The sequence below is a fragment of the Ailuropoda melanoleuca genome, chromosome 13 (assembly GCF_002007445.2).
Source record: "Ailuropoda melanoleuca isolate Jingjing chromosome 13, ASM200744v2, whole genome shotgun sequence".
Taxonomy (NCBI): Eukaryota; Metazoa; Chordata; class Mammalia; order Carnivora; family Ursidae; genus Ailuropoda; species Ailuropoda melanoleuca.
Window position 1 is genome coordinate 39897739 of NC_048230.1, and position 24443 is coordinate 39922181.

General features: G+C 47.2%; 1 protein-coding gene across 13 annotated transcripts in view; it reads left to right on the top strand.

The window, feature by feature from the left end:
• Positions 1-12406: 12406 nt before the first annotated feature.
• The window catches only part of TMEM94 (transmembrane protein 94), a 34114-nt gene continuing 22077 nt past the window's right edge, over positions 12407-24443 (top strand). For 8 of the 13 annotated variants that reach the window (XM_019800323.2, XM_034639965.1, XM_034639967.1 and 5 more), the window contains exons 1-3: positions 12417-12537; positions 16768-16877; positions 22764-22893. In XM_019800323.2, coding sequence (XP_019655882.1) covers positions 22870-22893 — 24 coding nt within the window. In that variant the 5' untranslated portion in view covers positions 12417-12537; positions 16768-16877; positions 22764-22869. Of the gene's footprint in view, positions 12538-13107; positions 13247-16767; positions 16878-18489; positions 18546-21332; positions 21429-22763; positions 22894-24443 lie in introns of those variants that run through there. The other 5 variants (XM_034639962.1, XM_034639963.1, XM_019800322.2 and 2 more) reach the window with 5 other exon arrangements.

Here is a 24443-nt window from a genome sequence, read left to right on the forward strand (position 1 = left end):
TGGGTGGAGGTGAGCTGAAGAAGAAGCAGGGGGCTAGTTTGGCGCTAAGTCATGGCGGGGGGACAGCAGGTGTTCGGTAGAGGCCTGCACTGGGGTGGTGGAGCTGGAAGTGAGAGAAGGGGACAGATCAGGGCTGTGATCTGGAGTTAGAGCCCATGGGACTTGCTGAGAGTTGAATTTGGAAAGTGAGGAACAGGAAAGAATTACACCTGACAAGCTGTGGCTGGAGCAGCTGAGTGTTTGCTTGCGACCTTTACCGCAAAGGGGAGGACGAAGAGAAGGAAGTTGTTGCAGGGGAAAGGCCGTGAGCCCGTTTTGGGTGTTTTAAGTTCAGGATGCTTAGCAGACATCCAAGGGGAGGTGTCGAGAAAGCAATTGGCTAAGTGCATCTGGAGGTCAGGGGAGAGACTTAGACGGATAGGAAGGTGGGAGTCGTCAGAATGTATCTGGTATTTAGGACCAGGGGCCTAGAGAAAGTTTGTAGCAGAGAAGAGAGGAGGCGCTCCCTCCTCCGATATCCGGGGGGGCTGATCAGGAGAGGAGCCAGTATGGGGGGGGTGACTGGAAGGGGTAAGCAGTGAGTGGGAGAGGAACCAGAACAGACTGGTGACCCAGAAGCCCACAGAAGGAAAGTATTTCTAAGACGGTGAGGAGTGGCCCTGTTTATGTTTCAGGAAGCATGTCTGTCACCCCGCACGCTGGGCCCTGACTGCTCACTGAAAAGAGCACGCCTCTGCAGGAGGTTTGACTATTTCTTTAATGCTCCCTGTCCTGTTGACCCGATATAGTCCCGCATGGTCGCTTCTGGTCCCCGGCTGGACTGGTTTGAGTCGGGGATTCTCCCATAGTCCCACTGGAGTAGGGCCTTTTCCGACAGCACTGACAGAGACGTGAACCATCCCTCGCCCCTGAATTCTCACTAAACCAACCACTCCCGCAGGAATCTATGTGTGTAGATGTTGTGCCTGAAGGGTTGGGGAGGGGCAGTGATTTACACTGTAGAAACAGAACTTTAAAGTCCTATCAGGGAAATTTTTTTCCTGAAGGTCGCGTGCTGTTTCCAGAAGCTCCAAGGCCCCTCACGTTGCTCAGCCTTCCTCTCTGCTCTCTCTTATCAAGCTCCAAAATTTTTCATTTTCATTTTTTTTTAAAGGTTTTATTTATTTATTTGACAGAGATAGACAGCCATTGAGAGAGGGAACACAAGCAGGGGGAGTGGGAGAGGAAGAAGCAGGCTTCCAGCAGAGGAAGCCTGATGTGGGGCTCGATCCCATAACGCCGGGATCACGCCCTGAGCCGAAGGCAGACGCTTAACCGCTGTGCCACCCAGGCGCCCCCCATTTTTATTTTTTTTTGAAGATTTTATTTATTTATTGGACAGAGAGAGAGACAGCGAGAGAGGGAACACAAGCAGGGGGAGGGGCAGAGGGAGAGAATCCTCAAGCAAACACCACCCCACACACCAAGCGTGGAGTCTGACACGGGCCTCAATCCCAGGACCCAGAGACCATGACCAAAGCCAAAACCAAAAGTCAGACGCTCAGCCGACTGAGCCACCCAGGCGCCCCCCCAGTTCCAATTTTTTGGTTCAATTTTCAGTGTAGAGTTTTCGAGTGCGTTCTCTCACTGCTTTGGCACTCGCAGACCTAGGCATTTGGGGGTCTCATCTTTGTTTAAGTTTGTCAGCGAGAGAGAGAAAGAGAGCACAAACAGGGGAAGTGGCAGGCAGAAGGAGAAGCAGGCTCCCCACTGAGCAGGGAGCCTCATGTGGGACTTGTTCCCAGGACCCTGGGATCATGACCTGAGCGAAGGCAGACGCTTCCCCTACGGACCCACCCGGGCGCCCCTTGTCTGTCTTTCTTTCTTTCTTTCTTTCTTTCTTTCTTTCTTTCTTTCTTTCTTTCTTTCTTTCTTTCTTTNTTCCCAGGACCCTGGGATCATGACCTGAGCGAAGGCAGACGCTTCCCCTACGGACCCACCCGGGCGCCCCTTGTCTGTCTTTCTTTCTTTCTTTCTTTCTTTCTTTCTTTCTTTCTTTCTTTCTTTCTTTCTTTTAAAGATTTTATTTATTTATTCGACAGAGATAGAGACAGCCAGCGAGAGAGGGAACACAAGCAGGGGGAGTGGGAGAGGAAGAAGCAGGCTCATAGCGGAGGAGCCTGATGTGGGGCTCGATTCCAGAACACCAGGATCACGCCCTGAGCCGAAGGCAGATGCTTAACCCCACCCAGGCGCTCCTTCTGCCCATTTCTTGATTGGATTATTTGTTCTTTGGGTGTTGAGTTTGATACGTTCTTTAGAGATTTTGGATGCTAGCCCTTATCTGGTAAGACATTTGCAAAGACCTTCTCGCGTTCTGTTGTCTTTTGATTTTGTTGACTGTTTCCTTTGTTGTGCAAAAGCTTTTTATCTTGATGAAGTCCCAATAGTTCATTTTTGCCCTTGTTTCCCTTGCCTTTGGAAACGTGTCTAGCCAGAAGTTGCTGTGGCTGAGGTCACAGAGGTTGCTGCCTGTGTTCTCCTCTAGGATGGATTCCTGTCTCACATTTAGGTCTTTCATCCATTTTGAGTCTATTTTTGTGTTTGGTGTAAGAAAATGGTCCTGTTTCATTCTTCTGCATGTGGCTATCCACTTTTCCCAACACCATTTGTTGAAGAGACTGTCTTTTTTCCACTGGGTATTCTTTCTTGCTTTGTTGAAGATTAGTTGACCATAGACCTGAGGGTCCATTTCTGGGTTCTCTATTCTGTTCCACTGATCTATGTGTCTGTTTTTGTGCCAATACCAGGCTGTCTTGATGATTACAGCTTTGTAATAGAGCTTGAAGTTCAGAATTGTAAGGCCACCAGATTTGGTTTTCTTTTTCAACATTCCTGTGGCTATTTGGGGTCTTTTCTGGTCCCATACAAATTTTAGGATTATTTGTTCCAGCTCCGTGAAAAAAGTTGATGGTATTTTGATAGGGATTGCATTGAATGTATTGATTGCTCTAGGTAGCATAGACATTTTAACAATTTGTTCTTCCAATCCATGAGCATGGAACGTTTTACATTTCCTTGTGTCTTCTTCAATATCTTTCATGAGTGTTCTATAGTTTTCAGATCCTTTGCCTCTTTGGTTAGGTTTATTCCTAGGTATCTTATGGTTTTTGGTGCAATTGTAAATGCGATCGACTCCTTAATTTCTCTTTCTTCTGTCTCATTATTAGTGTATAGAAATGCAACTGATTTCTGTGCATTGATTTTACCTCCTGCCCCTGAGCTGAATTCCTGTATGAGTTCTAGTAATTTTGGGGTGGAGTCTTTTGGGTTTTCCACAGAGTATCATGTCATCTGTGAAGAGTGAGAGTTTGACTTCTTCTCTGCTGATTCAATATGTTTTATTTCTTTTTGTTGTCTGTTCTTGAGAAATGCTTGTATTGCTATATACTTCCCTCTTAGGACTGCCTTTGCTGCATCCCAAAGGTTTTGAACAGTTGTGTTTTCATTTTCATTTGTTTCCATGAATTTTTAAAATTCTTCTTTAATTTCCTGGTTGACCCATTCATTCTTTAGTAGGATGCTCTTTAACCTCCATTTATTTGAGTTCTTTCCAAATTTCCTCTTGTGATTGAGTTCAAATTTCAAAGCATTGTGGTCTGAAAATATGCAGGGAATGATCCCAATCTTTTGGTGCGGGTTGAGACCTGATTCGTGACCCAGTTTGTGATTTATTCTGAAGAATGTTCCATGTGCATTCGAGAGGAATGTGTATTCTGTTGCTTTAGCATGGAATGCTCTCAATATATCTGTGAAGTCCATCTGGTTCAGTGTATCATCCAAAGCCCTTGTTTCCTTGTTGATCTTCTGCCTGGATGATCTGTCCATTGCAGTGAGTAGGGTGTTAAAGTCCCCTACTATTATTGTATTATTATCAGTGTGTTTCTTTAATTGTGTTATTGATTGGTTTATATAATTGGCTGCTCCCATGTTAGGGGCATAAGTATTTACAGTTGTTAGATCTTCTTGTTTGATAGACCCTTTAATTATGATATAGTGTCCTTCCTCATCTCTTATTACAGTCTTTGGTTTAAAATCTGATTAGTCCAATATAAGGATTGCTACCCCAACTTTCTTTTGATGTCCATTAGCATGATAAATGATTTTCGACCCCCTCACTTTCAATCTGGAGGTGTGTTTGGGTCTAAAATGAGTCTTTTGGACACAGTACATCAATGGGTCTTCCTTTTTTTTTTAAGATTTTATTTATTCATTTGAGAGAGAGAGAATGAGCAGGGGGAGTAGCAGGCAGAGGGAGAGGGAGAAGCAGACTCCCCACTAAGCCAGGAGCCTGACGTGAGACTCGATCCCAAACCCAGAGATCATGACCTGAGCCGAAGGCAGATGCTTAACTATCTGAGTCACCCAGGAGCCCCTGGGTCTTGTTTTTTTTTTATCCAAATGATACCCTGTGTCTTTTGATTGGGGCATTTAGTCCATTTACACTCAGAGTAACTAACGAAAGATATGAATTTAGTGCTATTATATTACCTTTAAAGTCACCATAAAACCATACAGATTTTAAGTGTATAGTTTGATGAGGTTTTTATAAAGTTTACTTATTTATTTAGTAACCTCACACTCAAATGGAGCTTGAACTCATAACCCCGAGATCAAGAGTTGCATGCTCTACTGACTGAGCCAGCCAGGCACCCTATAGTTTGATGAGTTTTGATAAATATATAAACCTATGTAACACCTACTCTGATCAAGATAGAGAACATTTCCGGGGCGCCTGGGTGGCTCAGTCAGTTAAGCGTCTGCCTTCAGGCCAGGTCATGATCTCAGGGTCCTAGGATGGAGCCCTGCATCAAGATCCCTATTCTGTGGGGGGCCTGCTTCTCCCTCTGCCTGCGGCTCCCCCTGCTTGTGTGCTCTGTCAAATAAATAAATAAAATCTTAAAAATAAAAAAGATATAGAACATTTCCTTCATCCCTACAAGTATCCTTCACGCCCCTTTGAAGTCAGTTCTCACTCACCCTCCCATCTCTGTCCTAGAAGTTCATGTAAATGGAGTCACACTGTGTGTGATCTCTTATGTCTGGCTTCCTCCCTTCAACATTCCGTCTCTGGAATTCATTCATATTGTGATGGGTATTCAGTGGTTCATTTATTTGTGGTTGTTGTTGTGTGGTGTTCCCTTGTATGGATATACCACCATCTGTCCACCCATTCTCCTGCTGACGGTTACTTCCCCATTTGGGCTATTGTGAACAAAGTCTTTGTGTGCACACTCCTTGTCATCCAGAGATTTGTGTGTTTCAAAGGGAATGCCCCAGAGGCTCCTGCTGTGTTGTAAAGTTGTGTGCTCTATTTCAGGACCACCCTTTAGCCAGACAAGCAAACGTCAGAATTGCTTTGTTCTCCGTATTTATAACAGTTCTCCCTGGGACCATTGGGGTGACTCGAAGGGCTTAAGAAAAGGCCCTCATCATTGGGGTGCCTGGGTAGCGCAGTCGTTAGGCATCTGCCTTCGGCTCAGGGCGTGATCCCGGCGTTCCGGGATGGAGTCCCACATCGGGTTCCTCTGCTGGGAGCCTGCTTCTTCCTCTCCCACTCCACTGCTGTGTTCCATCTCTCGCTGGCTGTCTCTCTGTCACATAAATAAATAAAATCTTAAAAAAAAAAAAAAAGGCCCTCATCAGTGAGACATCACTCTGACTTGTTGCAGAAATTACACGAGCAGCTTCTCCTAAAAATATCACTCACAACTTAGAGGCAAAAGGCTCTTGCCAGCCGAGGAGGCTGAGGGTAGTAGGAACTACCCACTAAAGAATTGACAGCTCTGGGTGCCTGGCTGGCTCTGGCTCAGTGGAGCCCATGACTCTTGATCTCAGGGTTGTGGAGTCAAGGCTCACACTGAGTGTAGAGATTACTTAAAAAAAAAACTTTAGAGGCACCTGGCTGGCTCAGTGAGTAGAGCATGTGACTCTTGATCTCAAGGTCATGAGTTCAAGCCTCATGTTGGGCATGGAGCCTACTTTATTTATTTATTTAAAAAAAGATTTTTATTTATTTTTGAGAGAGAGCAGGAGATGGGAGGAGAGGGTTCAGAAGCAGGCTCCCTGCTGAGCAGGGAGCCAGACACAGGGCTCCATCACAGGACCCTGGGATCATGGCCTGAGCCAGAGGCAGACGCTTAATCGACTGAGCCATCCAGGCACCCTGGAGCCTACTTAAAAAAAAAAAATAATAATAATAATAATAGAAGAAAAAAAAAAACCCAAAGAATTGGCAGCTCAGGTGATTTCCCTGAGCTTCAATTTCCAGTTCTCAGCACCCCAAACGTCTGACCCTGTCATCTATCCCCCTCTTCTGGGACTTTTGCTCACGGCTTCTTCCTTCCCTTGCTGTTGCCCTCCAACGCTTCCTCCTGTGCTGTTGGAAGCCCTGGTTTCTTTGGGGGAAAATCTCCAACAGCCTCGGGATCTTCAAAGAACTCTCTTGCTATCTCCTTCCTTGCTTTGAGGAGTGGCTTTCCCATGAAAAGTCCACTTCTCCTGTAGCCTCTGAGCCAAGGGAGCACTTTTCCCAAATCCAAGTACCTTGGGGTTCAGAAGCAGAGCACAGTTTTCCTTTTGTGCCTGCTTCCAGACCATTCCCCCTTTTCCTCATGAAAATTCCTTTTTTTTTTTTAAATTTTATTTATTTATTTGACAGAGATAGACACAGCCAGCGAGAGAGGGAGCACAAGCAGGGGGAGTGGGAGAGGAAGAAGCAGGCTCACAGCGGAGGAGCCTGACATGGGGCTCGATCCCATAACGCCGGGATCACGCCCTGAGCCGAAGGCAGACGCTTAACCGCTATGCCACCCAGGCGCCCCATGAAAATTCCTTTTTGAGGCTAAGCCATCTGGCAATAATCTGTGAGCTCACATCTTAGAGTCTACTCGAAGTTCTACCATGACCCTGATAGATAACCCATTTCATGATTTAGCCTATTCCTTTTTTCCTTAAAAAAATTGAGATATGATTGGCATATAACATTGTGTAAGTTTTTTAAAAATTTTATTTATTTGAGAGAGAGAGTGAGAGAGCACAAGCAGGGGGAACAGCAGAGGGAGAGGGAGAAGCAGGCTCCCTGATGAGAACTCTGGAATCATGACCTGAGTGGAAGGCAGACGCTTAACCGACTGAGCCTCTCTTGATTTCGGCTCAGGTCTTGATCTCGGGGTCCCGAAATCAAGAGTCAGATACTCAACCTCTCCACCGACTGAGCCACCAGGCACCCCTGCTGCCTTTAAACAATGATTAGGCGTGAAGGCTAGCGCCGGGAGGGGGGATACTCCAGTGCAGGGGGAGGAGCGTGTTCAAAACCTGCGTGGGTCCTGCGGAGTTACTTAGGTTCTCTGACTCACGTCTCAGATCTGCGTCTAGAAGAAGTGAAGTCTCATAAACAGTCAAGAATGTTTTCTGGATGGTGCTTTGTTCAGTGCTTTGCTCTGAATTGGCTGTGTTGAGGCTTCTGGAGCTGAACAGAAGCACTGTGCCATTAGAACTGACACCATATGAGGTCCAGCGTGTAGAAACCTGGGAGTCATCCCTCCCTCTTTCTCCCCAGACCTTCCGTCCCATCAGTCGCTACCTTTTGCCTAGTCTACCTGCTAAATATCCCTTGACTTCTCCTCCTTGCCACCCAGGCTGCTACCACCTTGGCACAGGGGCTACGTACGTTGAGCAGATCGCAGCCAAGTCTTCTCCCTGGGCTCCTGCCAGCTGCTCGTGCTTCTCTACCATCCATTCCCCATTGGCGGCCAATCAGACCATGGTACTCTGTTGTTTAAAACCCTCTAAGAGAGGAGCGCCTGGGTGGCTCAGCGGGTAGAGTAGGCGGCTCTTGACTTCGGGGTCGTGAGTTTGAGCCCCTTGTCGAGTGTAGAGATAACTGACAAAAACAACAAAAACCTTCTGCAAAGTGTTGCAGAAGACCCCGCAAGGGCTGCCGCCGCGCCCCTGATGCCTCTGGCTTTGTCTCCACAGCTCTGCTCTCCCCCTTCTCTGATCCGCTCATGCAGGAATTCCCCTTCAGTTCCTTGGTCTCATGTCTTCCTTCCTTGGGGCCTTTACAGGTGCCTCGTCCCCTCTGTGGTGCTTGTCTTCATTCCCTTTGTCTGGCTAACTTGTAGTCATCCTTCAGATTTCAGCTTAAATATTATTTCTTGAGGAAAGCCTGCCCCAGCCACCCGAGATGCCAGGATCCCACTAAAGATGCTTGTTTGCTGCACTTTGTACACTTCTGATGGCGTAATTCTTTGTTTAACACCTTGTCTCCTCCATTAGAATATCAGCGACTTAAGAGTATGATGTTGTTGGTCAGTTTCAAAGGCTGATTTAACAACATCTGCAACATGTCTCTTGAAGTCAAATGACATTGAAATTTTCAGCTGTATCTCTTAAATACTCCACAGGGTCACAAAACAAAGGAAGCAGTGCTTGTCTGTCCGCTGTAATGGCTAAGGTGGACTCACTAGGTGTTACTACACTGGCTAATATAACAGAGACATTACATTGCAGGAGCGGGAGCTTCTTGCTGGCGGATTCATTAGCTATATGGCAGAGGGGTGTCACACAGACCAGATCATTTGGTGTGGAAGGGCTCCCCTTCTCCTTCCCTTTTCCCTCTCCTGCCCCTCACCTTTTGTTTTAAGGAGAGAACAGCTGGGGGAAAAGAGCTGATAGAAAGGAAGCAAATGAAGAGGCTAGAGAAAGAGGATAATTGGACACCAGTTCATTTACTCAAAAAAACATTTGTCAGACATCTGCAGTGTGCCAGGCACTTCGTTAATCAATTGTGACACAAAGATGCATAAGACACAGTCCTTGGACTCGAGGGACTCACAGGAAGAGAAATGGCACAGAAATAGATAATAATATTAACTATATGAAACCTTGCGATGGGTATGTCCAGTCTCTGTACAGAATCATAGCAAAGAAATGTTAGTTGGCATCCAAAAATAATCGCGAAGCAACTTCAAATCTCATTGCAGTCTCTCGAGAAAAATGCCACCGGGGGAATTACATAAATGATTTATAAGAAACCTTCTTAAAATCCTATCGTTCATTTCTTTCCCTTCTTCTGTCTGTTGAGGAGAATTCTGTCTTTACCTATTAGGTTTCCCTGATCGCTGATCATCATACAGCATCAGAATAATAGGGGAAAGGTATTTCACCTATTCACCCAAGGTATTTCTCTGCCCTAAAGCTTCTCTCTCCTGTTGCTCCAAACTTCTCCACCTCTTCTCAAATCCATACCATCCTGGCTCCTTTCTTTTCACTTGCTCCTGCACTCATTTATTTATTTATTTGAGAGCGTGAGAATGACTGGGGAGAGGGGCGGGGGGGGGGGGGGGGGGGGGGGGGGGGGGGGGGGGAGAGGGAGAAGCAGACTCCCTGCTGAGCAGGAGGCCCAATGCAGGGCTCCATCCCAGGACCCTGAGATCATGACCTGAGCGGAAGGGAGACACTTAACCAACTGCACCTCCCAGGCACCCCTCCAACTGAAGTATATATAGTTGACACTAATGCATTATTAATATTATCTTCCTGTCAAAGACAGAAAATAATGTGATCAGTGAAGGGATACAGTTATTCGAGGGAATGAGGAGCAAACAGAGAGGGTCATCATCCAGGGTGATAGGGTGTTAGCCAGGAGGAAAGGTGGTCAGAGGCATTTCAGGCCCAGTGAACAGAATAAGCTGAGGCCTGGGGATGGGAGAGAGCATGTGAGGCTGAGGTAGGGGAAGGGACTGAGGATGCAGATGGGGAAAGGAAGAGGGGATCTGTGTTTTTGGGGGGAATGTTGAGGAAGAAATAGAAGTAAATGAGGAATCCCCACTGGAAGGCCTTGGTTTCCCCATTGAGTTTATTATTTTTTTTAAGATTTATTTATTTATTTGAGAGAGAGCACGCGTGCGAAGGGGGAAGGGCAGACAGAGAGAGAGAATCTCAAGCGGACTCCACGCAGAGCCCAAAGCGAGGATCGATCTCATGACCCTGAGATCATCATCTGAGTCGAAATCAAGAGTTGGCTACTTAACCGACTAAGCCACCCAGGCGCCCCTCACCTCAAGGTTATTTTGGTAAAGAGACAGAAGAGACTCCAGAAAAATGAAGGATTGGTATGGCTGCCTGGTATTGCTAGACAGCCATCAAGACATGGCCACGGGGACCTCAGAGCTGCAAAAAGTCTTATCAGGGTGAACTCAGACTGGGTGCACTGGCCTGTTTTGGCTTGATTTGATTTACTTCTTCGGCAGAGTTTTATGCCTAGGGGTACTGACAGAAGGGATGGTCAGAGGTGAAGGATTGTAGCACAGCCCCTGAAACTGGTAGGCACACAGTTTGAGGTTGTTGAGTGATAAAAAACACAGTGGAGGGGCGCCTGGGTAGCACAGCGGTTAAGCGTCTGCCTTCAGCTCAGGGCGTGATCCCGGCGTTATGGATCGAGCCCCACGTCAGGCTCTTCCGCTGTGAGCCTGCTTCTTCCTCTCCCACTCCCCCTGCTTGTGTTCTCTCTCTCGCTGGCTGTCTCTGTCTCTGTCGAATAAATAAATAAAATCTTTAAAAAACAAAAAACAAAACAAAACAAAAAAACACAGTGGAGTAGAGAAACAAGTGTGGCCAGAGGCGACTGGGGTCCAAGGTGGAGCAGGGCAGGATGACTATGTTACATTTGTTCACTTTCCAAATGCAGCCATGTGAACCTTCTGGGATGAAGTGGAAAGATAAGGCACCGGCAATTGGCTAGTTCAATTCAGCAAACATTTACCAGGTACAGGCCCTGAGTAAGGTGCTGTGGGGACTGCCAGGATAAGCCAGCCAGCCGCCTTTAGGGTGCTTCAGGTCTCACAAAAATAATACCGTACAAAGCATTACTTTTGTAAAGGTGGCGATGGAGACACAAAGAGGCACAGCACTGGAGAGAGAATTTCAAGGACTAAAAGTCAGGGAAGGCTTTGGGGAAGGGAGCCTTGGAGGTGAATTTTCAGGATGGGTGTGTATTTGAAGGTTGGCTTTTTTGGGAGGAAAGAAACTTTAAAGGGTAGGAAACTCTTGGGCAAAAGAGCAGAGGTGGGAGGGTCCCAGATGCATTTAGGAGATGGTCAAGCTACATGGCTGCAGGAATAGTTTGGCCCGTGGGGAATGAGCCTGGAAACATATGTCTGAGCTGATTTATGAGAGAGTTTGAATGTCAGGCAGAGAGACCCAGAGATCTCTCTGTATAGATAGATAGCTATTTGCAAAGATAAACTGCAAATTTTTGTGTGCAGAAAGGTAACATGATTCTTTTTTTTTTTTTTAAAGATTTTATTTATTTATTCGACAGAGATAGAGACAGCCAGCGAGAGAGGGAACACAAGCAGGGGGAGAGGGAGAGGAAGAAGCAGGCTCATAGCAGAGGTGCCTGACGTGGGGCTCGATCCTATAATGCCGGGATCACGCCCTGAGCCGAAGGCAGACGCTTAACCGCTGTGCCACCCAGGCGCCCCAAAAAGATAACATGATTCTATCACTGTTTTCAGCAACTGCTAGAACAGTTGAAACATACAAGATTAGGTACCAAAATATCTTCCTGTTCAGCTGAGAAGAGAGATTTTAATTACATAATTAAATTCATTAATAGGGGAAAGGGGCTCTTACTTCCCAGGGCCAGCCATGACCCTCTTCCGATTTTATAAACAGATTGAAAAACAAAACACAAAAAACCAAGTCTCCAGATTTCCATCTCTGGGAAAACTGAAGTAAATACTGACACAGGCTTGCTTTGTTTTCCCAAGAGAGCTCTCCCAAGCGATTTCTCTAATTATCTAGAAAAAAAAATTTTTTTAAAACTTGTTTTTCCCTTTAGAGTACAGCTGAGCTGAAGGGAAAACTGAAGCGTTGCCTTAGGTTCTCCAGCTTTGGTTTGGGTGCAGTACTAGTCTCTGAGGGACTCTCTCCGAGGTCTCTGAGCTAGGTGTCTCTAGGCATTTGATCACAGCAACAAGAAGGGAGCTCAGAAGAAGTAGGAGATACTGGCGTTCTACAAAAGGGCTGATTTTAAGAAGAAAAAAGGCGGCTTGGGCGGGGCTCTATCTTTTTAGGATATACGTAGGAAAAGTAATTGAGGTGGAAGCCGTTGCCCTCGCCTCTAATCAGGACCTCTGCACCTGAAAGCGCCGGAGCAACACACCCATGGATGGACAGTGGGTCCCTACTCTCCCGCCGGCATCACTCGGCCTTTAATTCCGCCAGGCTCCCAGAGGGACTGTTTCAGCTACAGTCTAGTGCGTCCCGCAGCCAGTAAGAAGCCAGGAATCTCCACCCCTCTCGGATTTCCACCAATCGGTGTCCAGAACCTTAGCCTGCTAGCGGCGTCTCGGTTGTCCGAGAAGGGAGGCAAGCCCCCTTAGAGTTGCCAGCAACGGACATGGCCGCGGCCCCTGAAGGGGACGCGAAGTGAGGAGGGGGCAGGGAGGGAAGAGGACGCGGGCGAGGAAGACAGCCCCCCGGGCCCTGGTAAGTACGAGAAGGCCCGTGGCCCGAAGCAAGGGGAGCAGGGAAGCAAGGGGGCGTGGGGCTCGGCCTTCCACGCCCTCTGGATTCTTGGCCAAGGAGAGGAGTCTGGGGTCTGCACCCAAGAAATGGCCTCGGGGGATCTCTTCGAAGTGGGAGTCAAGGGACGGGCTCTTGCCTCCAGCTCGTGGCCGTTTCCTTTCCCCAGGTGCTCACACTTGCCCTCGGTCCTGGCTTGACCCCTTGGGGGTACCGCGTCACATCGAAGCCTCCTGCCAACAATGAATCCCCGTCCCAAGGTTGTGGTGTCTGGGCCCCGGCTCATGGGGCTTCCACCGCCGACGCCCGGCGTATTTACCCGCCTCTGGGGGCCCGCACCCCCGGCCCCAGTTCAGACCGTTGTCCCCCTTGAGCGCGCTCAGCTGCTGCCCGGGCCCTCGTGCTGACCACGTCCGGTGTCCAGTTGGATGGAGCCAAAGGGCCTTAACCCTGAGCGGCGACGGTGCAGTTGGAACGTGCCCTGCCTTTTTTTTTTTTTTTCCTTCCCTTTTCTTTTTCTTTCCGTCTTTCCAGAAACGTTTAAAGACTCCTTAGAAGCAACTATAGGAACGTACTTGCCATCCTGCACACCGAGTGCCGCGCTGTGCGCTGTGCCCTCCGTCCCCTGCCGCACACCCCAGAAGTCCAGTCTCGCAGTCCCTCGCATGCCACGGTGTGAGCCTGCCGGGTGCCCGGCGCCAGATGCCAGGGAAACCCTGCCCTTCTTTCATTGGTGTGGAACCACAGGCTGTACTTTGGCGAGTTGGTTGATTTGGTCACGTGCTGCTGCATCCCATCCTCACTTCCGAGTTTTTTGTGGCTCTAGGGGAAAAAAGGAGGGAGCTTTGTACTGAATCTGTTTTCCTTCAAGCCTGTGATTTTTGCATCAGAGGAGATGAGAGTTTTCTCATGCTTCGCCCAACACACTCAGCTTTAGCGACATACTTCAGTCTTTCCCTGGGTCCTCTTAGACTGTGGAAGTGGGGAGGGAGGAGTTTTCACGTTTTTATTTTACAAAGGTGGAGAGTAACTTTTGGGAGAGGCAGAAGGGCAGGGCCAGGGTCACCTGGAGCCAGGACTGGAACTCTGAAGTCTAGTTCTTGGTCCACCAGGTCAGTTGTTTTCTAGGCGTGATTGCAAAATCAAGTTCCTTAACTTCTCTGAGCTTCATGCGGAGTGAGTGCTCGCGTTGGAGGTGGTATGGGGAGGATCTCTGTCTCTAGGTATATATGGCAGGGGGGCTAGCGCTTACTAGGTTCTTAATCCATTTTTGCATTCATTATTTGTAAGGAACCAGCAGGTAGTTCCCTGGCTGTTTTCTTGTATTAGTATTTATTGTGGCCTTTCTATATATTTTGGGGTGAAATGATTTCAGTGATTGTCAGTTGAGAGGGCAGGAAGGCAGGGAGTCAGAGCAAGGTAGCCTCTTCCTCCGTTTTTTCGGGAACAATTGTAGTATTGTCATAGTGTTATTAATGGGGATGGGTTTTGTATAAGAACAGTGTGGAGGCAGAAAAAGCTTGCGAGCCATGGAAGGAAGAAGAAATACCACTTTGGTATGTCTTTATGGTAATCTTGTCAAAAGAAGGGCTGATCTTAGTATTCTAACAGGTAGTTTTAATTTTTTTTTTTTTAATGCAATGGCACAGGTAAGTTTCATCATCTAGAGTCAAATAAAAATGGTCCATGGAATAAAAAAGTTTGCAAATCACTCTACAAATCAGAACACATCAGAATGTAGCCTATTATTAACCCTGGAACAGGGGCAGCGTGTTCAAATAAAATCCACAAATTCTCTGAAGTCTTATTTTAGCTGCTGTGTTAGCTTTCACTTCCTTGTTCATTGGTTCTTTTTGTTAGAATTTCAAATAGAGAAACTGGTGGATACCACAGAGCAGTTGCTTGACCAGGGAGGTGAAGTACACACCATCCCCTTGATAATCAGCCGCCAAATAATTGAGAGTTAACTGCCCTTGAACTTCCCCCCACCCCTACCCTGCTCCTTGTTTTTGTGGTAACCCAACATCAGAAGATTAGACTGGGAGAGCCAGGGCTGGGCGGTGAGATGGAAGAAAACAGAAAGCCCTTCACATTTCTATTTTGAGGAGTTGCTAGGGAGTGCCAACTCCAAGTGTTGAGAATCAGTCTTTTGGAAAGCTTAACTCCTGCCGAACTAATGAGAAGTTAAGGTCATGATCTTTTGGTTCTTCCCTACTGCTCTTTCCCTAATGTTGGGCTTGGGAAACAATTTCTATCCGGAGGGGGAGGCGTGCTAATGTAAATATTACCTATACTGGAGGCTTGAGCCTTACCTGGTGAGTGGAGGATGAACTCTTAAAGCAGTCCAAGTTGGAAAGACACAAAGCCTCTAAATCCATTTCCGGCATTTAAGTGAGAAGGTTCTAGGTCATGGTTGGCACTTCTCCACTGGTAAATGTGTGTCAATATTTTTTATATTGTTATTGTGTCAGTGTTGTTTCCTTGAGAGTGTCTTTCTTTACCTAAAAGCTAGGCTGCTTTGAAAATATTATTTGAACCCTGATTTCCAAGCCTGGATTTGTTTCTAGTAGCACAGGTGAACTAAAGGGCAGGCCAAAGCTGTAGAAGGAATGTTTTTCTTCCGGAACTGACCCACCAGCCAGAATATGTGGTTTGGTGATCAGGGGTTTGCGTAATAATAAGGTTTGCCTGTGGCTGCTGAGACAGTAGTAAACAGTATTGGTCACGTGGCATGGCAAGTAGGGTAAGAGCCACATTTAGACCTGGCAGGATGCCTGCCTCAAGCTGGGCCCATCTTACACTGATTGCTATGGGTTCCCTTAGCCCCAGAGACCCAAGTGGGAGGGGAGTCGGGGGTGCCCAAGGGAAGGAGACCCTTTCAGGGCTTACAGCAGCCAGAAATCTCAGTGTAATTATATGAACCCAGTTTTCTTAATTTTGGGATCCTTTTGAGAAAGAGATTCATGATAGCAATATCCATTAGTAGGGAGGTGAACAGAAAACTATTGGGAGATACTTGGAAAAGATATATACTGGAGAAAAAATCAAAGGTGTGTTTGAAAAAGCATCTATATCCTTAAAGGGGTGAATATTGCTTAGTAACGTAAGCCAGAGCTAATTGCAAAGCCAGAATCAGAAGTTAGTGATTTTTTTGTTATTGTAGTAAAATATGCATAACATAAAACCGACCATTTTAACCAGTTCCGTGGCATGAAGTACATAACATTGTGCAACCATCCCCCCATCCATCTCCAGAACTTTTTCATCTGCCCAAACTGGAACTCTGCCGCATTAGCACCACATCCTCATTTCCCCTCCTGTCCCCAGTCCCTGGCAACCACCATTCTACTTGCTGTCTGTATGAATTTGCTTAGTCCAGGAACCTCAAATAACAGGAATCATAGAACATTTGTCCTTAGTGTAAGTTCATTAAGGTTTATCCGTGTCATAGCATATAGCAGAATATTCTTCCTTTTTAAGGCTGAGTAATATTCCTTTGTATGGTAGACCACACTTTATTTGTCCATTCATCTACTGATGGGCAATTGGGTTGCTGCCAAGCTTTTGGCTATTGTGACTAATGCGGCTGTGAACATGAGTGTACAAAGAGTTGTTGGAGTCCCTGTTTTCACTTCATTTGGGTACGTATCCAGAAGTGAGAAGTTGCTAACTTTCTAAAGATACATTTGATACATTCACATGGTTTGAAAATCAAAAGGTACAAAAATACAGGGGCGCCTGGGTGGCTCAGTCGTTGAGCGTCTGCCTTCGGCTCAGGGCGTGATCCCGGCGTTCTGGGATCAAGCCCCACATCAGGCTCCTCCGCTGGGAGCCTGCTTCTTCCTCTCCCACTCCCCCTGCCTGTGTTCCCTCTCTCGCTGGCTGGCTATCCCTGTCAAATAAATAAATAAAATCTTTAAAAAAGAAAAGGTACAAAAATACATGCAGTCAACTTTCTCCCCTCCCACTCTTGTCCCCAGCCACTCAGTTCCAACTTAATAATTTTTTCTTTTGTGAGTTGTTCTTTTGGTATTTAAGAAATCTAAACCAAAGTCACCAAGGTTTTCTCCTGTGTTTTCTTACAGTTTTACATTTAGGTGTGGGATCCATTTTTAGTTAATTTTTGTGCAGAGTAAAAGCTTTATTTCCAAGTTCTTTTTTTTGTTTTTAAATCTGAATGTTCAATTTTTCCAGTGCAGTCTGTTGAAAAGACTACCTTTTCTCCACCGAACTGCCTTTGCAGCCTTCTCAAAAATCAATTGACCACATATATCTGGATCTATTTTTGGATTTCCTATTACCAGGTCAGTACCGCATTGCCTTAATGATGTGGCTTTATAAACCTTGAAGTCGGGTGGCGAAGGCCTTCCAAACTTTGTTCTCTTGGGGTAGTCTAATGTGAATGTCGCTTGTTATAAGTGGAACTGAGCATCTTTTCATGTGTAGAAGCTGCTGGATTTCTTGATCTCCTTGTCTCTCAGGGTTAGAAGACATCACAAAAGGTTATTTCGTATTTGCTCCCTGGTGTATTTATTATCTCCAGAATTTCCCAGCCTCTGCTTGGATCCCTGTAGTACTGGGGAGCTCATTGCCACTCAGGGCAGCCTCTTCTATTTCCTTTATACAGCTCTAATTATGTAAAAGGTATCACTCATGTTGAGTCCTGGTCTGCCCCCCGGAGTAAGTCATTGATAAAAATATTGATTAGGACGCTACCAAGGATAGAACCCTGAGGCTTGTTATTAAAAACCTCCCTCCAGCTGAACATCAATCTGTCAGTCCGTTTGGGCACAGCAACTCAGCTGAATACCAGCCCATCCCATTGCGTTTTAGGTGGAAAGCACAGCTAGTGATGGTTGTGTTGGAAGGAATTACAAGGACAGCCAACTCCTCAGCTCGCCCTCAACCTGAACCTTGGGCACCCCCTTAGCTCTTTCTGATGCTGGTTCTGATCTTGGCAGCAGGAAGCATCCATCCCTTTGTTTCCATGGCTACTATGCTACCCTTGTCTAGAGACTCGTCATGGCAAACCAAGATTACTATAATTTTCTTCTACTTCTGCCTGTAATTTCTTTCCCTTCCCCCTCTGATCCATTCTTTACCCTCTTAAAATACGGGGACCCACTCAGGAAACTTAGTGACTCCCTAGGGTCACTTTGTTTTGGCCTTCATAAACCTGTGCATTTTGGCCCCCTATTCCCTGCTTGAGGTTTTCCTTCATTTCTTCTCTCTCCCTCAGGTCTTCTGTTCTGATTGAACAGATCAGATCACCATCTTTCTTTTTTTCTTTTTTTTCTTTTTTTAGTAGGTTTCACGCCCTGCATGGAGCCCAACGGGGGCTTGAACTCATGACCCGGAGGTCAAGACCTGAGCTGAGATCCAGAGTCGGACGCTTAACCAAGCGGGCCGCGCAGTCACCTCAGAAAACCATCTTTCACAAAGGCTCTATGCTTTTCTTCGTTGGTGCCTTTGTTGAGACTTGTCTAGTTCTTGCTTGGGTTGTCCTCCCTCTTCTCTCTCTGAAGCGTTCCTAAGTGTACTGCTTGGGCCTTGTGGTGGCTATTGCTGCTTCTTTCTAAGATTTTATTTAGGGACACCTGGTTGGCTCAAATGGTTAAGCATCTGCCTTTGGCTCAGGTCATGATCTCTGGGTCCTGGGATTGAGCTTCCAGCTCCGTGGGGAGTCTGCTTCCCCCTCTATTTCTCCCCCATGCTCACACTCTCTCTTTCTCTCTCTCTCTCTCAAATGAATAAATAAAATCTTCTTTAAAAATTTATTTATTTATTTATTTATTTATTTATTTGTTTATCTATATAGTGTGAGCTGGCGGAGGGGCAGAAGGAGAGAGAGAGAATCTCAAGCAGACTCCATGCTGAGAGTGGAGCCTGAAGCATGGCTCGGTCCCACCACCCTGAGATCATGACCTGAGCGGATATCAAGAGTCAGCTGCTCAACCAACGGTACCACCCAGGTGCCCTGAGCCTTGGTTTCTTCTAGGAAGGGATTCCTGGTGCCCCCCACCCCCGTTTGTAATTCTCATTTAGTGTTTCAGTGCCAACTTGAATATTAGTTATATTTTCTCCAAATATTGAAAACCTGGCTGTATTATAAATCCCTGTTGTGAAGGGACCATGTCTTAATACTTTTGTGAAAACAAGACCTTTCCTTACCCTCAGTGAATACATACAGTTATTCCACACAGTAGGCACTGGATAAATGTCTGTTTCCTTCATCAACCCTTCTCTTTTCTATCCACCAAACCTTACATGTGCTAGGCATTTTAGAGGTTGGTAGAGCTGATTTATTTGGATCTTAGATCCCACCTTACTTTTTAGAAATCAGCTCTACCTACTGAGGCATTATTTCCATGTGATAAAATGCACCTACTTAAGTCTATAGTTCAGAGAGTTTTGACAAATGTATACACCCTTGTAACCACCACCCACAGTCAAGATACTGAACAAAAGACCCCTGTGCCCTTTGCAGTCTTTTCCTCCCTGCGACACCAGGGAACCCCTCATCTGCTTGTTGTCACTATAGATTAATTTTGCCTGTTGTAAGTTTCATGGAAATGGGATCATAGGCTATGTGCACTTTTGTGCTCCTTTCACTCAGCAAATGTTTCTGAGATTCCACCACATTGTTCCATTGGGTGCATCAGTACCTCGTTCTGTTTGGTTGCGGGGCAGAATTCCACTGTATGGATATACCACTGTTCTTTGACGTGTGAATGGACATCTGGATTGTTTCCAGCTTTGGGCTATTTTGAATAAAGATGCTAGGAACGCTATACCGTTCTTCCTGAGGAAGTATGTTTTCATGACTGGGACGTCTAGCGAGTGGATCCTCGACTTTATCAGACACTGCCAAAATGCCTTCTAGAGTAGGTGTACCACGTGAAGTTCCCACCAGCAATTTAGGAGTGCGTATCCTCACCCACACTAAGTATCGTCAGTCTTTTTCATTGTAGTCATTCTAATGGGTGTGTATGGCTATTGGGGGCATCTGGGTGGCTCAGTAAGTTAAGCATCCAACTCTTGGTTTTGGCTCAGGTCATAGTCTCAGGGTTATGGGATGAATATATTAATATAAATGTTAGCATTTAATTTTTAAACACTAAATGTTAATATTAATATTGAGTCTTCCAACCCATGAACATGGCCTATCTCTCCATTTATTTAGGTCTTGAATTTCTCTCAACAGCTTACAGGCCTTACCTATATGTTTTTAAAAGTCATTCCTGGGGCACCTGGGTGGCTCAGTCGTTAAGCGTCAGCCTTTGGCTCAGGGCGTGATCCCAGGGTCCTGGGATCGAGCCCCGCATCAGGCTCCCTGCTCCGCTGGGAGCCTCCTTCTTCCTCTCCCTCTCCCCCTGCTTGTGTTCCCTCTCTGGCTGGCTGTCTCTGTCTCTGTCAAATAAATAAATAAAATCTTTTAAAAAAAATTAAAAAAAAATAAAAGTCATTCCTAAGTATTTGCTATATTTCACTATAGCATATAGGAATTTAATCTATATTTGTATTTTGTATTTTGACCTTGTATCTTGTAACCTTGCATACTTATTTGTTCTATCCCTTAGAATTTTTCCTATATGATCTAGTCTTCTGCAAATAAAGACAGTTTTACATATTTCTTTGCAATCTTTATGCCTTTCTTTTCTTTTTTCTTCTTCTCACTTTGTTGTTGTTGTTGTTGTTTTAAGTAAGCTCTAGGCCCAGTGTGGGGCTTGAACTCATGACCCCGAGATCAAGAGTCACATACTCTACCTCCTGAACCAGCCAGGCACCCCTCTTCTCCTTACTTTTGAGTCTTTATTCTTCACCTAGGTGGCTCTTTGTTCATATTTCTTGTTTCCTGGTGATAGTAATGGCAAGTGTTTATTAAGATTTACTATATGCTAAATACTGTATTAGACCCTCTGCATGTAATATTTCATGTCATTCTTGTTGCTTCTTTGTGAAATAGGCATCATTCTGTGAACGAGGACACTGAGGCTCAGAGAGACAAGTAATTTGCCAAGGTCACTTGGCATTTGATACCTGTTGGAGCCAGAATTTGACCAGGGGTATTTGGCTTTGAAGCCCGTGCTTTCTTTCACAACGGACCAGTGTAGAACTGGCCCTTTAAGGATCTAGCTGCTGGTTTCAGATCAGGCAGTCGAGGACCGCTCTTTCCCAGAATCCCACGTATGGAGTGATGGGAAAACAGAGACTCTTAGAAAAATGTCCTGCTCCTGGCTGCCCTCTCTGAACGCTGTGGTTCCAGCTGGCCGCAGAGTTATTTCACTCCTATTGTGTTGGCAGAAGGAGCCAAGCATAATCCCCATCTGGCTTCTGGTGCCTTGCCCTGTGTGGCGACTACCTCATCCAGCCCCTGCTGGGATGGGGTGCATGGGGACCTTGAGCTGCACTCGTAAACAGGGCCTGGGCTGCGTGAGTCAGGGTGGCCTTGGGGAGACGTGGATTCGTCCTCTCAGGATCCCATTTCAGTTGGCTGCCAAAGACGAAATGTCACTGTGTTGCGAGGCTGCTTCCAGCGCCACTGTCTGTGTCTGACCCTCCGGGGCTGGCTCACGCAGCTCCGAAAGCCTTGGCTGCACAGGGCAGGGGTAGGGAGAGACGGGGAAGCACAGGCCCATGATGGCAGCACTCGTGCCACCTTGCGGGGCATCACGTGGGCTTTTGGAGTGGGATTGGTGGCTGCAGAGCCCAGGCCTCCTGGCTGGGGTCTCTGGACACAGCTTTTTCATTGTTTCTAGACAGCACTTTTATGGATCAGTTCTCCTGGGCTTCTGACCAGCTCCACTTCACGAGGCTTTGCTATAGGCCCCAGAAAGAACTGTCCTAGTCAGCAGGTTAGTGCTTTCTCCACGAGTCGTCACTGGGCACCAAACCAGATTACTCAGTGGTGCTCTACCCAAACACTCCCTGATCTGAAATTAGTAAAGTGTGTTGGTTGCCAGGATGGATGGGTGAGGGTCCGGGGTTGTGTGGGGAGGTAGAGCTAGTCTTCCTTTTCCAGATTGTTGTCAGATTGGCTCACCTCTCCTGGCAGCTATCTGCCCAGGGGCCTGCTGAGCACTGCCCTGTCAGCAAAGCATGCGAGAGGCGCAGCTCTATGGCATGTGGTCATGTGGGGGGGGCATGTGTCTGGGTGTGCATGTGCGGGCACATGTGTGTGGGTTCCAGTTCACCTTAATGCTAACCTTTATTTATTTTTAAAATTAATTAAATAATTAATTGTTTTCCTAATCTTTACATTTTTTTCCCAAGTTTTTATTTATTTAAGTAATTTCTACACCCAGCGTGGGCTCGAACTTAACACTGAGCCAGCTGGGCACTCCTCATCTTTATTTTATTTCTTTTAATTTTTTTTTTTTATTTTTATTTTTATTTATTTTTATTTATTTTTTTTTTAAGATTTTATTTATTTATTCGACAGAGATAGAGACAGCCAGCGAGAGAGGGTACACAAGCAGGGGGAGTGGGAGAGGAAGAAGCAGGCTCATAGCAGAGGAGCCTGATGTGGGGCTCGAACCCATAACGCCGGGATCACGCCCTGAGCCGAAGGCAGACGCTTAACCTCTGTGCCACCCAGGCGCCCCCTAATTTTTTTTTTTTAAAGCTCAGGTGGGAACTTGAAAGGCTGGGGTTCTTTTTATTTATTGATTGATTAATTTGAGAGAGAGCGCGCACACAGGCAGGGGAGAGGGGCAGAAGGAGAGGGAGAAGCAGACTCCCGGGTGAGCAGGGAGCCTGACACAGGGCTCGATCCCAGGACCTCAGGATCATGACCTGAGCTGAAGGCAGATGCTTAACTGACTAAGCCAATCAGGTGCCCCCTAATCTTTATTTTTTTAAAAGCTGGGAAACCAAGGTTTTCCTGCTTGTTGCAAGTCAGTGAGTAAGGGTACACACGGAGCAAAACACCGTTTGCCTCTGAAATGAGGGTTTGAAGGAGGGAAGCTTCAGTCCTCCAGTGCGCCCCGGGAAGCCCTCTCCCTCCCAGCCTCAGCATGGAATCTGCCCAAGGCTGAGCGCCTAGGGAAGCTGGGCTGCTGGGACAGAGCCAGCTGGGCTCTGGTGCCCGGGGCTCCATTCTTTTCCACGTGCCACTCTACTGTGTAGACAACACCATCATGTTTCTCTACAATCTGGACTTACGGGGTCTCTCCCTTCTTTCTCTCCAGATGCTGCGACTGTGACAGAGTCACTGGGCCTTGTCCATGCTGGGGAGGAGCCTTCCCTTTGGGGGTGACCACATTCATCAGGGCATGCCTGCAGTACTCTGGGCCCATGGATCTGAAGGAGAAGCACACGGTAGGCCACATTGGCTGCCCTGCTGGGTATTGTCTGTGTGTCTCTGTTGGACTCTGTCTACTTGTGTTGGCCTGGGAGGTCCAACCAAAAGTGAGAGAGGGGGTGTGGCTCTGAGAATGAGGGTACAGGATGGCAATCCCTCCTGAGAGGGTGCTGTTGCTGGGCTGGGAAGCTCTCAGGGAGCTGGGAGCACAGGACAAAGGGTGGGGACCAGTGAGCACAGCAGCATGGGAGCGGGTTTCTGATTTGGGTTGGCTCCAAGCCAGTCTTCCACTTCTTGCCCAGGGGTGTGTAATTTCGTTTGTTTGCTCTTTGCTAGGGCTCTGCCCCAACCTGCTGAGCCATGTTGAGTACGGCTAGGCACCCTCTCTGTGGTTAGGGAAGAGCTCCCCAGTCAGGCTCCAAACACAGCTGCATGACCAGCTGGAGGTGAGGAGCCAGGAGGCCCAGGCACCCACAAGGTCGGCCCCTTCCTCCCAGCCTGCAGGTACGCTGCCCTCGCCTGGCAGTGGGTTTGCTGGCGATCAGAGTGTCCTCCTCCTATGACGAAGACTGCCCCAGAGGAGGTCCTTCTGTCTCTTGCCTGGACTCTGTCTCTGCCACAGCTTCCTACAGGTCCCTCTGTCTCTGATCTCCTTCCTCCACTTGTTGTCAGAGAAAGGTATCCAAAATGGAGAGCTGACCTTTTGTCACCTCTGCTTAAAAGTCACCAGTGGCTTCGCGCCACCTGCTGAAATGTTGAGGGTGCCAGGCGAAGCTCGCCGTCATCCCACTGCTGCCCGTTGGCCCCATGTCCCTAGCCTTCCCCAACTTGGCCTTTAGCACCAGTCATTCTGAACACTTCAGAGTTTGGGCACATTGTCCACATGTAGGCTCCTATTTTTTTTTTCCTGACAAACTTCTCCTATTCTTTCTTGAAGACCCATCACCTTCTCCTGATAAGCCCTCCTCCCCCCTCCAGACGGCCGTCCTTCCAGCATTCATAGTATCTCCACCATCTTGCTTGTCACTCGGTATTGAAATAATCTGTCTGTCCCACCTCATCCCTGGGTCCCTGGCTCCTAGCAGAGAGCCTGGCATGCAGCAAGGGCTCAGTAAATATTTATCAGTTTGGACTTATGGACAGTGATCTTCCTGCCAAAGAGATCTTGGAAGGTGTGTAGAGGGAGCTGTGGGTCCACGCGCTGGGTCCCTGGGGGTGCCTGGCTGCCTGCTAACTCGTTCAGCACCAGGCTTCCCGTGCCTCTGGCCCAGCTGTGAAGTGGGCTTGGAGGCCTGAGCCTGAAGCAGGTGCCCCGGGCTGCTCTGCAGGTGTCCAGCCTATGAGTGATTGGCACAGAGGGAAGCAGATACATTGACTTCTCCCCTAGCCTGGGTGGCAAGGCTGCCGTGTCCAATTGCAAGAGCTGTTCACTTGCAGGAGGCACCCCCTAGGAGCTTTGCTATTGTGTGATGTGGTGGCCTGCCTGGGTGAGGCTGAATGTCTCAAAAACAGGGCAGTATTGTCCTCTGGTTCCAGCCTGTTGCTGAAACACCACTTCCTTGTGAGT